The sequence below is a fragment of the Cinclus cinclus genome, chromosome 13 (genome assembly GCF_963662255.1).
Source record: "Cinclus cinclus chromosome 13, bCinCin1.1, whole genome shotgun sequence".
Lineage (NCBI taxonomy): Eukaryota > Metazoa > Chordata > Aves > Passeriformes > Cinclidae > Cinclus > Cinclus cinclus.
This window is the reverse complement of record NC_085058.1, coordinates 9981889-9994156: the sequence shown is the minus strand read 5'-3', so window position 1 is coordinate 9994156 and position 12268 is coordinate 9981889. Positions and strand designations below refer to the sequence as shown.

Below are 12268 nucleotides of genomic sequence, written 5' to 3'. Positions count from 1 at the left end.
ACCAGTGTTTCAGAGCAATTACCTATTTACTCTTGTATTTTAAAGAAATAGGCTCATTCTCTCTACAGCTTGAGTAATCCTGCGTTTGTAAACTACAAACGAGCAAGTGTTCAATTTAAATTTCCATTGGGGAAACAGGTATTGAGTATTTTAGCAGATCAGCACTATATGCTGTCAGATTGTAAAACAGTTACTAATTTTTGGATGATTAAAGTACTGTATTCTTGTTGTGGCTTCGGGGTTTTGTTTGTTGCTGTTTTTAGTAGTGTACTGACTTTATTGAAACCCCTGTGCTTGTACGAGAACAGCCCGTTTTCTCTCCGGCAGGGAAGGGAGCGGCCCGGTGGCGCTGAGGGGGACGGGTTCCCCTCAGCACAGGGCGGGGCGAGGGGAGCGCGGGAGCAGCGCCGCCGCTACGGCCGCTGTGCGGAGGGAAGGGCGGCTGCCTGCTGCGGATCGCTGCAGCCGCGCCGGGAGGGGACGGAGGGGCAGCCGGGCACCCGCGGCCCTGTCACCGGCCCTGTCCCTGTCCCCGCGGTGCCGCTCCCCGTCCGGGCTATGTTCCCCTCACGGCCGCGGGCGCGGTCCCTTTAAGAAGAGTCGCCCCCTTTGAGAGCGGTCCCTGCCGGGCTGCGCGCGGCGCGCGCTGTGACGTCACTGCGTGGCGCCGGCGGGGCCGCACTGGCGCCATGGCCGACATGGCGGATCTGTTCGGCAGCGATGCGGACTCGGAGCCCGAGCACAAAGGTCTGGGGCGCTTCTCTCTCTCTCCCTCCCTCCCTCCGCCCGGGGTGCCCCCTCCGCGGGCTGCGCCGCCCGCCCCGCCTCGCCTCTGCCGCTACCCCCGAGCGCGGGCGGCACGGAGGGAGGGAGCGGGGCGAGGGGTCGGTACGTGCAGGGCAGGTTGTTCGGCTACAGCCGAGTTCTGGAAACCGTGGAACACCCGGTTTAAGTCTCTGACGTTTTCAAAATTCTTGTTCGCGTTCCTGTAAATTACTTGTCAAGGCACGTGTTCTTTGCTTTTTTTTTTTTTTCCCTGTTGGAAACTGCACTTACTAGCCCCGGCACTGAGGAGTGGCTTCATTGTCATAAACCTCCTGGGTAGATGACTTAGTTAAATACAGAATGACAGTTTTGGATTTGTAGGATCTTATAAACCGGATCTGTGTAGTTACCTGTTTAAGCCCTCGCTATTTCAGTTGTTATCTTCATTTGTGCAGTTCTTTATTCTTTCTACAGTTTTAGAATTTAGATCACAACTTGTGGTTTGGGACGTCCATCATTTTTCATTGTGGCTTTCTTTGGCTGTGCTTTTATTAGCAGACAGTTTATTTTACTATTCTCGGTAACTTTGTTGGTCTTGCTTACAGTTCTGTGTAGGTTCTCTCTGGGGGTTCGGTTATGTTTTGGGGTTTTTGTCAAACCCATGCACATCATCTCATGTGCATCCTCAGAGGGGCATCCTGACTCTTGAAAGGGTGATATTTGTTTTGCAGATTCCGATTCTGGCTCTGATTCAGATTCTGACCAGGAGAACGCTGGCTCTGGGAGCAATGCATCTGGCAGCGACAGTGACCAGGACGACGACAGGGAGGCAATAAAACCCAGTAACAAGGAGTTATTTGGAGATGATAGCGAGGATGAAGGGGCATCCCATCACTCGGGGAGCGACAACCACTCTGAGAGATCCTACAACCGCTCCGAGGCCTCGGGGCACTCGGAGCACGAGGACAACGAGCAGTCGGACGGGGACCAGCACAGCGCTTCCGAGGCTGCGCACGACGATGACGAGGACGACCGTGAGCACGGCTCAGAGGAAGGCAGCCATCACTCAGAGGGAGACGGTTCTGAGAAAGCGCACTCAGAGGATGAGAAGTGGGGCAAGGAGGACAAAAGTGATCAGTCAGATGATGAGGAGAGGCAGCAGAACTCTGATGATGAGGAGAGACAGCAGAACTCTGACGATGAGGAGAAAGTGCAGAACTCTGATGAAGATGAAAGGCCACAGGTGTCTGATGATGAGGAACGACTCCAGAACTCGGATGAAGAGAAAATGCAGAACTCTGATGATGAGGAAAGGCCACAGGCCTCAGATGAGGAGAAGATGCAGAACTCTGATGATGATGAAAGGGCCCAGCGGTCTGACGAGGAGAAGATGCAGAACTCTGATGATGAGGAAAGGGCCCAGCACTCCGATGAGGAGGAGCAGGAGCATAAATCTGGTAGGGCTGAATACAGAAATAATGATTTGTTGCTGTTTTGGTCTCTGTTTATTGTTTTGTTTACATTGGCCTGAAGAGACTGAAACTTTAATTTACGGCATTAATTACATAGCTTTTAACTATAGTCATCTTTGTGTTTTTTTAATGCAGTACTTTTAGAGCTTCTTAATAGACAGAAAATTTAAAATTTGTGGACCAAAATTTTTAATTTGCTGGGAATAATTATGCTCCTTAGTAGAGTCTGCAAGGGGCAGCGATAGCGAGGATGAAGTTCTGCGAATGAAGCGAAAGAAACCAATTGCATCAGATTCAGAAGCAGAGAGTGACACAGAAGGGCAGAAAGGTAAATGTGGGGGGATTGTGGGGTTTTGGGCTCTTTAATCCTCCTCTTGAGCATGCCATTCATCAGCTACGGGGCTTGATAGAATTGGTAGCGTTTGCTATATGGTGTCATGGAAATAACAAGATAACATCAGGAATTCTGTGTGGGAGGCACATGCTCATCCTCTCCAGTTAGCTCTGTCAAGTTTTCTCTTCTGCGAATGTTCTTTCATGCATTTTTACTGAAAGATATTGAAAAATAGTACCTTTAATTAGAACAACCCAGGGAACCTGTACTGTGTTTTGTGGTGGTTTAGCTGATTGAGGAAGAGGCATTTATTTTCTGAAAAGTGAAACTTCCAAAATGCGTAATGAAATTTACTCCTGTTCAGTTACTTGAATAAGGATTATTTTATACTCTTCTGTTGCCATTTTCCCAACTTGTTCTCCTTATTTGATAAATAAATCTTGCATTAGGGCTGCGTTTGCTTATATTTGTGTGGCTTAAAATTGTAATTTTTCTGCTAAAGAGCATGCAGACGTCATGGATCTGTTTGGAGGTGCCGATGACATTTCCTCAGGGAGTGATGGAGAAGACAAGCCACCAACCCCAGGGCAGCCCATTGTGAGTGGACCTGACTTTTGAGATAATTAACATGCCATTCCACTCTGAAATGCAGAATACCAATTGAGTTGGGTAATATTCCATTAAAAAAAAGAGTAGTGACATTAAGTAGCATTACAGATAATTTTGTCCCACCTGAAAGAATTATTAAAATTTTATACATAACAATATCAGATTTATCTACCTTTCCCCATCCCTGCTCTGCTTTTTGTACTTTAAAAAATACAAAGAATGGTTTGATTGCTAAGTAAAAAGAAAGTATTGCAAGTAAAATACAAAGCCATAGCTTTGGTACCTTTTTGCAGCTATTTGAGGAATATTTTAATTTTTATGGTAATTTTTCATCTTTTGTTGATAATAGATAAAAATACCCGCTTTTATTTTGTAGAAGGTGTCCCCCAGTCTCCAGTGCTCAGCTGAAAACTCTGTTGGCTCCTTTGCTGTTCTTTATTTTCTTTGGTCTCTTGAGTTTGCACTGGTGTTTGAAGTCACCTAAAGTGCTACATGACAATGCTGAATGGAATTCCTTTCAATGAAAATAACTGAATTCTTTTATCCAAATCTTTTGATCTATCTGTGCCTATGAATGACTGTTCTTTAAGCAAAATATAATTATTAGAGCAGCAGTAGCCAGATTGATTTTTTTCCACTTATGCTCCTGTTTTTTTTTTTTCATTAGGATGAGAATGGACTGAGTCAAGAACAGCAGGAAGAAGAGCCTATTCCAGAGACCAGAATAGAGGTAGAAATACCAAAAGTAAACACAGACTTGGGTAATGACTTGTATTTTGTGAAGCTGCCCAACTTCCTCAGTGTGGAGCCCAGGTAATCACATGTTAAGTACAGGATTGATAAAGTCTTTTTGTGTTGCTTTTATTTAGTAATACAGTTAAATGTGTTTGCCCTGTTTAAAGTTGTTGACATTAAGGTGCATATTTTTGGTTGTGATTAGTCAATAGTAATGGCTGTTGTTTTCTAATCAGGTAATTTTATTATGAAGTTGGGTTTCAGCTTGATTGAATTGTCTGTAAAAACCAGACAAAAATGTGGTTTAATTGAAAGCACATGGTATCAGTTGAGTTGTAAGCATAAGTTTAGGCTGTCAGAGATGTGAAAGGCAAGTGCACACAACTCTTATATGCTTTCCAGTGATAAAAACCAACATTTTGAATTTCAGAATAAGGCCCTTTTTATGTGTATATATTAAATGTACTGTTTATGAAGAGGGTGGTTGCTTGTTTCCTTAAGCACCCAACCCAAGCTGAAGACATTTATTGGAAAGCATAAGGAGAAGCAAAATCAATTATTAGAGTTGTTTGTGATGTTAGGTTTGGCCCTAAAGGCCTCCTTCAGCACAATGCTGTTGAATCTGAGTGTTTTGCTGAGCAGCTTTCTTGCCTTGTTCCCAAGGTGCAGGTTTAGCTGACAGCACAGCCTTTTTTGTGTCACACCTGAGCTCAGCCATTCTCCCTGCCTTGGGGCTCCAGGCTGCTTCAGGGAAGAACTGTTCAAAATCTGGGGAGTGGCTGCTACCAGTGATAGAAGTCCTGGTGATCTCTGGAGGTCAGACAGGACTGAAAATATAATTGTTCAGGAGCAGTCTGTTTATCACTTTTCCCTTGCAGCAACCTAGGAACTGGTAGGAATGAGGTGAGAGGAAGGGTTCCCCCCACTCACTCCCAGCACAGTCACTGGATTTTTTGATGGAAGAGAGGAAAACAGTCTCATTTTCCTTTCTCTTTGGTTGGTTTTGAGATTGAAATAAAAACTACCAAACAAAAAAGAAAAAAAAAATTGTGCTCTTCAAAAGTCCCAAATTCACCTCATTTATAAGATATTTCTTTTGTTTTATTCTCCTTGTACAGTCTTGAATATTTTTTGTTCCACACTTAACCCTGACCTCATCATGCTGATGTAAGGAAACAGAATTTTCTGAGGCAGACTTGTTTTCTTCAGCTGGAACATTCAGAGTGTGTGAATGTTAACCTGTAGCTGATGGTAGAGAGGACACTTGGGTCAGGCCCCCAGGCTGGGAATTAGTGCAGTGGATTTCCTGGCAGCAGAGAGGGCTGTCCCACACTGCAGTGCCTGCTGTTGTGGGCAGGGAATAATCTAAACCTCTCAAGCACCTGTTAACTTGCACAACTCTGCAATAATCTGGGTTAATTTTCTTAGAATAATAAAGAATGTGTTGTAAAATTCTTTGCAGACCTTTTGATCCCCAGTATTATGAAGATGAATTTGAAGATGAGGAGATGCTTGATGAAGAGGGTAGAACTAGGTTAAAACTCAAGGTATAACACTAATTTTACTTTTCTGTTTTACACTCATCTAGGCACTTTCCTTCAAAGTCTGTTTCAGATCTTTTGGAATGGTGTTTTGAGTTTTCAGATTATAAAAGTGTGGGCACTGAGGAAAGTGATCTATTTGGTAATAAATTTTTAAAAAGCTTGACAGCTGCATTTCACCTGTAAAAGCAATACTTTTCACCTTTATGACTTTGCATTATGCCACAAATTATCAAGCCTTTCTAACTGCAATTCTTGACCTATATAGAGTATATTTTACCACAGTATTCCTTATGAACTAGAAAAACTATTTTATGTTTTTTCCCCCTACAGGTAGAAAACACAATACGATGGCGGATGCGACGAGACGAGGAAGGGAATGAGATCAGAGAAAGCAATGCACGGATAGTTAAATGGTCAGATGGAAGGTTAGTTTGCACTCTTTGGTACTGAAATCGTGAAGTTTTTCTTGCAGTGATGTGCAAAATTGGGAGGTCAGCAAACTTTGACATCAGTTCTGCTCGGTACAGATTATTTTAGTATCAGTGCTTTAGAACGTTTGTGCTCTGCTTAGCTCAGATTGAAATAAAATTACTGCCTAGATATTAAAAGGAAACATGAAAGCTTTCTCCATTTAGAAATGAGGCAAAAAATAGACTGCAGTGGCTTTATCAAGTAACTGATGTGGGAATCTCTTTTAAGCATGTCCCTCCACTTGGGCAATGAGGTCTTTGACGTTTACAAGGCACCGCTACAAGGAGATCACAATCATTTGTTCATCAGACAAGGGACAGGCCTGCAAGGACAGGCTGTCTTCAAGACCAAGTTAACCTTCAGGTAAACTGCTGTTCTGTATCAAATGCTGATACTGTTGTTGCAATTTAAGTGTTGTAACTAGTATATAAAGATTAGATAGACCGGTTTGTAAAGCTTCAGAGCTTCACTGGTTAGTAAGAATGTGCTATTTTCCAAACTCAGTTTTTCAGTAAGATTTGTCCTACATTAGCTGTCTCAATTGGGAATGTTAATGTGCCATTTCCTGCATTGTGTAGGCTACATATAGATTTTTTTGTATATATGTTCTAATTTGCATTTTTACATGCAAGTTCTCACTCAAGTCTGAAAAAATTTTACTGTTCCCTGAAATTATTATTTTGTCTGAGGTACAGTTGCTATTGAGATGTCAACTGCTTCTTGGGATATTGATGTGAACTGTGAGGACAGATGTTGATGCTGATAAGGGTCAAAGGTTGTAGGATTGTAGCATCATTAAGGGTAAAAAAGGCCTTGGAGCTCTTTGAGTCCAACTGCTAATGTCTGGACTGGTGATTTCACTGAGAGAAGGCTTGCTCTCTCCAGTAGCTGTTGCAGTGCACATAAATACTTCTCAAAAAGGGTTGATGCTTTCACTTTTATGCAGATGAATCTCTGAATTCTCAGGTATGCAGTCCCTACCATTGTGTTTTGGAAATGGCTATGTTCCTTACAGAAGTTTTTAACCCCTAGCAATTTTTTACCAGGCCACACTCTACAGACAGTGCCACTCATAGGAAGATGACTCTGTCTCTGGCAGACAGATGTTCAAAGACCCAGAAAATTCGTATTTTGCCAATGGCAGGCCGTGACCCAGAGTCTCAGCGCACAGAAATGATCAAGGTATTGTGGCCTGGAACTTTCTGATCTGCTGGTTTAATCTAAATCATCACAACTGTAATACAGCTGGACATTTCTTAATATTCTATGATTTATGACAAACAGTAATGTTTCGGAGTTTTAAGCAAGAGTTATAAGGCATAAGGTGTGGCTTGCCTTAAACAAAGAGTTTATTTGCATCCTTTACACTGCTGTGAGGTTATTTCAAAAGTAGAATCCGAGGTGCTCCTGAAATGGTTTGGGGGCTGCTTATCCCTCAGTGTGTCGTTTGTGTGGCCAGAAAGAAGAGGAGAGGCTGCGGGCTTCCATCCGCAGGGAGTCGCAGCAGCGCCGCATGCGGGAGAAGCAGCACCAGCGGGGGCTGAGCGCCAGCTACCTGGAGCCCGACCGCTACGACGAGGAGGACGAGGGGGATGATGCCATCAGCCTGGCAGCCATCAAAAACAGATACAAAGGTGGCATCAGAGGTAATCTGCAGCCTTAACAGCACGCCATTACCCCCGTGGTTCAGATGGGGGGGATTGCCTTGGTGAGATGGCATTTTGGCGGTTCGTTTGATGCACCAAGAGATGTTAGTTCAGTTTGTGTTAAGTTTACTTTGTTTACTCTGGACTTGGGTTCTGCAAATGTTTTGCGGCGCTTAAATGTAAGACATTTTTAATATCCTCTCTTCCTCACCAGTTTCAATTAAACATATTTGTCTTTTTATTTTTTTTCTGGAATGCGCAGAGGAACGTGCTAGAATCTACTCTTCTGACAGTGATGAAGGCTCAGATGAAGATAAAACCCAAAGATTACTCAAGGCAAAGAAACTTAACAGTGATGAGGTAAGAGAAGGACTTTGTTCTTAAGCTGCTCATTTTTAGTGAGGAACATTTCCTTCACTATATCTATATCTTCACTATATCTAACTTGGGACTTCTGTGGTTTCATTTATGCCATGATGAATGTGTTATTTGACTTGGCATGCTTTCCGTGGTAATTAATCATCCATTTCTTATGCACTGCATTAGTTCACAGACCTGAGTAATTCCCAAAGGAGGACACTATTGTTATTGCTGATTTAAAGATGGAAAAATTTATGCAGAGTTATGTAAAATGACTTTACAAAAATTATGCAAGGAGTAAGGAGATTTAATATTGGAATCCTAGTGTTACCTAAGTTACGTGGTCCTCTCGTTTTTATTATGGAGATAGTGGAAGCATTTTCACAGAGTATTTCTGCTCTTTTTAAATAGGAGAGTTAAAAAACTGAGTTAAAAAGACTTACTCTCCATTGCTAAACATACATTTTCCATCACCCCACTATCATCTGAAACATTGGGCCCTGATCAAATTAACTGTTAGCTACAGCAGTAGTGCTGTTTACTAATCTAAAATGGTGTTTTATTGCTTTGTAATTTATGACTTACTGGTATTATTAAATGAGTCTTTGTGAGCATTGTGTTTGAGATTTAGTTCGTCCTGTCACTGCTGATACAGCACTGCAGTGTTACACAAGGAGTAAGCTGCTCTCATTTTCTTCTCTGTGCTGTGTTTTCTATCAAGTCCCTGGGAGGCCTCACGCCCCAGCCCCTTGGGTGTTTTCTGCACGCTGAATGCAGGTTCTTGGTGCTCTTACAGAGTCAGCTGAGTTGTTTGCACTAACAGGCATTGTAATGTGAAGTGGAGGTAAAGATTAGGTTTGTCTTCCAAAGACATAGATTCTGGCTTTTTATTATCCATCAGGAAAATTTAGTATTTTAGTAAATATGACAGCCATAGTGAGTCATGTAGACAAAACTGTAATTTTGTGAGCCCTGTGTTTATTAGTAGAAATGGAATAGTTTATTTTTAAGACTCTTGCTAGAGGTGTTAGTTATGATACAGCAATGTGAGGACTTGGCAGTTCATTCTCTCAGAAGGAAAGGTCTAACCAGCAGCATTTCTCTGCTGCTTGAGGAACAGCAGCCTCCATTTTAAAGAGTGCCTGGAAGGTAATGCTCCTCTGGGGCCTTGGAGTGGTGCTGCAGTGTCACAGAACACCCCAGTGGTGCTCGAGTGCTGGTGTTCAGTGCATGCCCACACGTGTGGAACTCTGGCTTCCTTGTACACTCGCTTGCTTTTAGCTGCTGTCAGTCACCAGCACAGCACAAATCTTTGTGCTGATAACAATTTGTCACCATTACTATAAATGTCAGTCTGTTATTAATACACTTGATCACCATACAGCAAGTAGTTTCACTGTTGCTGCAGTTAATGGGGATATTCTGCTGAACTGGAAGATGACTCACTGAACAATAGCCCAGCTAGGTTACAAGAGAATGTTTGTTCTGAGGAAGAAGCTATCATTCAGATTCCCACCCCTGTTCATTTCTGTTTTTCATGCTTAAAATTCCTGTGTAACTGCGATTTGTACTTACTCAATACATTAATACAGAATCAAATGCTTTTGGATGAATAATTATTCCCTAGAGTTCTGAAACTCTGAAGTTCTGGAACTCAATCTTTTCTCCTTAAAATCCAAGCAAGTTGCTTAAAAAAATTTAAAATAATCCAAACCCGCACTCCCAAAACCAAAAAATGGAAGAAAAGAGGTTACTAAGACCTGAGAGTATTTTTAAAGATACTCTTCCAACAATAGTTGAGTTACCACTTGTTCCTCACAATTGATGAGTTTTGAATTAATAGCTCATGATTTAAAATGTTGTTTGGAAGAATGATTCAAACTGAACTGGTAGAAATGTACATGGAGCAAAAATCAACCTTTTGACTCCATAAACTAAAAGCTGAACATCAACCCTATAAAAGTCTTCATGTATTGCTTGTAAGCTGGTAATTAACCCGGTGATTTGAGTTCTTTTAACCAGCTCTTTAAGGCCTCATTAACTACAAACTGTTACATTTTTTGGACTGTAAACTGGTGTTGATTCTGAGTACCAGTGATTCCTCCTAATTTTTTTTCTTCATGCCAGAGAATGCTTAGTTTAGTTTTGTCTTCCTAATGAATAAAATGCCTACCCATTTCCTGAATTTCTTCTTTGCTTCAGTAGCTCTGATTCAGGCCATACAGGTATAAATAGTATGAAAACTTAGCAAAGCTGCAGGGGCTGCCTGAAGTGAAAGTGTCTGTATGCTGGAAAATTCACTGCAAATTCGAGGAGGTGTCCACGCTCATGAGACCTGCTGAGAGTGCCCCTGCACGTGCTGTAAATTAGATAATGCAGAGACTGTGCATGCCATGCTCAAGCAGAGCAGGTGTGGATGCAGGGCCAGTGAGGGAACAGAGCTGCAGCTTCCTGGACCCTCCTGGTCTGGGGTGTGACACTGGGAGCAGCCACTCAGTGCTGAGGGTAAGGACTGGCACAGAACCAGCCCTGCTTCACAGTAGCACAGAATGGAAAAACTACAACTAGTAATTTTGCTTTCCTTACAAGAAAGACTTTGAGGTATTTTTTTGTTGTTGTTCTGTGTTTTTTCTATTTTAGCTGGAAATACGGTGGTTTATTTTTGTTCTTTTTTTGCCTTTAGGAAGGTGAACCTTCTGGAAAGAGAAAAGCAGATGATGATGACAAAGCAAGTAAGAAGCCTAAGAAATACGTGATCAGTGATGAAGAGGAAGAAGATGATGATTAATATTAAGGAAGCGCAGCGGTTGATTTTTTTTTGTTTGTTTTTTTTTATATATATATGTTTATATATATTGTACAGTTCTGTTAGAGCACAGATGTAAGTAACCACAAGGGACTTATTTTGATAAAGAAAAATTCCTAAGTCTGCGTTTCTGGTGTGAATAAAGTTTTTTTGACTTCCTTTGACTCAAAGAGTTTTGTTTCATTGCAGCAAATGTTGCACCAGGGATCATCAAGTGCTGATTTTTATCTTGCACGGTGCATTTCAGTTTTGAGAATTGTAGTATCAGGTTACCAAGTGAATTGATCAGTAACTTAGCAAATTCATTAGGAGAAGCCATGCTAATCTCTGTGGAATGTTTAAATGAGAAGTTTGCCTGACAAGGGTAGAATGGTAGAGCTTGCTAGGAACATACAGTGGTACAGTACAACTCTTGTTTCTTCCCTAGATATTCCTTATTTCCTGTTTAATGGACAGAACATTACTATGCTGGTATAATTTGCTGACTAAAATATTTCTTGCCATGTTTGAGTAAATCTTTTTAACTGCATGAACTTCACAGTTAACTGATCCCATAAGACATTTATTTTTCATGCACGGAAGTCCAGAGTGAATATCTGTATCTTGCCTGAGCAGTAGTAGTAATAATAATAATAATAATAACAATAATGGTCATGTGTTAGTGATGTAAATGTCAGAATAAAAGCCCTTATTTCAACAAAACATTTCTGCCAGCAGGGCTGAACGTCTTCTTTAAAAGATGTGCAAAAAATGCAACATGACAGTACTGTCTCAGAATCTTGTAGTTCTTATGGTTCCATTTCCTCTTGTTTCTGGTAGATTTTATAAATGGTTTTGTTTAGCTGGGATGTCAGTGGAGGAGAATGTTCTGAACAGAACCATTGCTGCATTTGCACTTTTTGTATACACCTTATCTAACGATGCAATACCAGCTGTAAAGCAGTAGAAGAAAGAACTGATTTTTCCACTCTTTTCTTTCATAGAGGAAATACCCATGTGCAGTTTTTCTCACCCATGAGAAAGCATTCATATGTTATCTGTGCTGCTTTTTTGGCTGACTTCACAGTCCTGCAGAGCCTGAATGTGACTTGAAGTTGAGAAAGCAGAAGTAGCTGAACTCCCCTATAAAGAAAACCATTGAATGATGTTGCACAAAGTTTATGATGTGGATTTGTGTTACATAAGCTGAAATAAAGTAGCTGGTAGTTATTGAATAAGAACTGGTCCCCATCTCTCTCCTGCCTAACTGATTCTGGCTTTTTTCTAAAACGGGAGAAAGTGCTTCATTGTGAGAGTTTTGCTTGTGACAGTCCCTGGCTCTTTGAGTTAAGAGCTTTTAACCTGTACACCTTGCATTTGTCATCTTTAATTAGGATAGTTGTTTGCCACAATGTTCCACCTGCACTTCTCTTGTCTGAAAGGCATGGGAGTGTTCTGGCTGCAGAGCACAGAGCTCTGCATGTGTTAATATATTCTGCTGAGCAGCTGACTGCAGTGGAGGCTGCAAGTAAGAAAATGAAAAATTG

At 41.7% G+C, this 12268-nt stretch overlaps 1 protein-coding gene across 5 annotated transcripts; it reads left to right on the top strand.

Moving 5' to 3' along the window:
- The first annotated feature begins 689 nt into the window (after nucleotides 1–689).
- LEO1 (LEO1 homolog, Paf1/RNA polymerase II complex component) lies at nucleotides 690–10906 on the top strand. Of its 5 annotated transcripts, none has more exons than XM_062501135.1 (12): nucleotides 690–747; nucleotides 1497–2222; nucleotides 2461–2565; nucleotides 3074–3168; nucleotides 3848–3993; nucleotides 5378–5462; nucleotides 5790–5884; nucleotides 6159–6293; nucleotides 6977–7112; nucleotides 7390–7576; nucleotides 7839–7936; nucleotides 10624–10906. In XM_062501135.1, the coding sequence occupies exons 1-12, from the start codon at nucleotides 690–692 to the stop codon at nucleotides 10690–10692; spliced, it is 1935 nt and encodes a 644-aa protein (XP_062357119.1). In that variant the 3' UTR covers nucleotides 10693–10906. The 5 variants fall into 5 exon arrangements, with proteins under 5 accessions (XP_062357119.1, XP_062357117.1, XP_062357116.1 ...); XM_062501133.1 differs by having other exon boundaries at nucleotides 10620–10906; XM_062501132.1 differs by having other exon boundaries at nucleotides 2458–2565; nucleotides 10620–10906.
- The last annotated feature ends 1362 nt before the right edge of the window (nucleotides 10907–12268 follow it).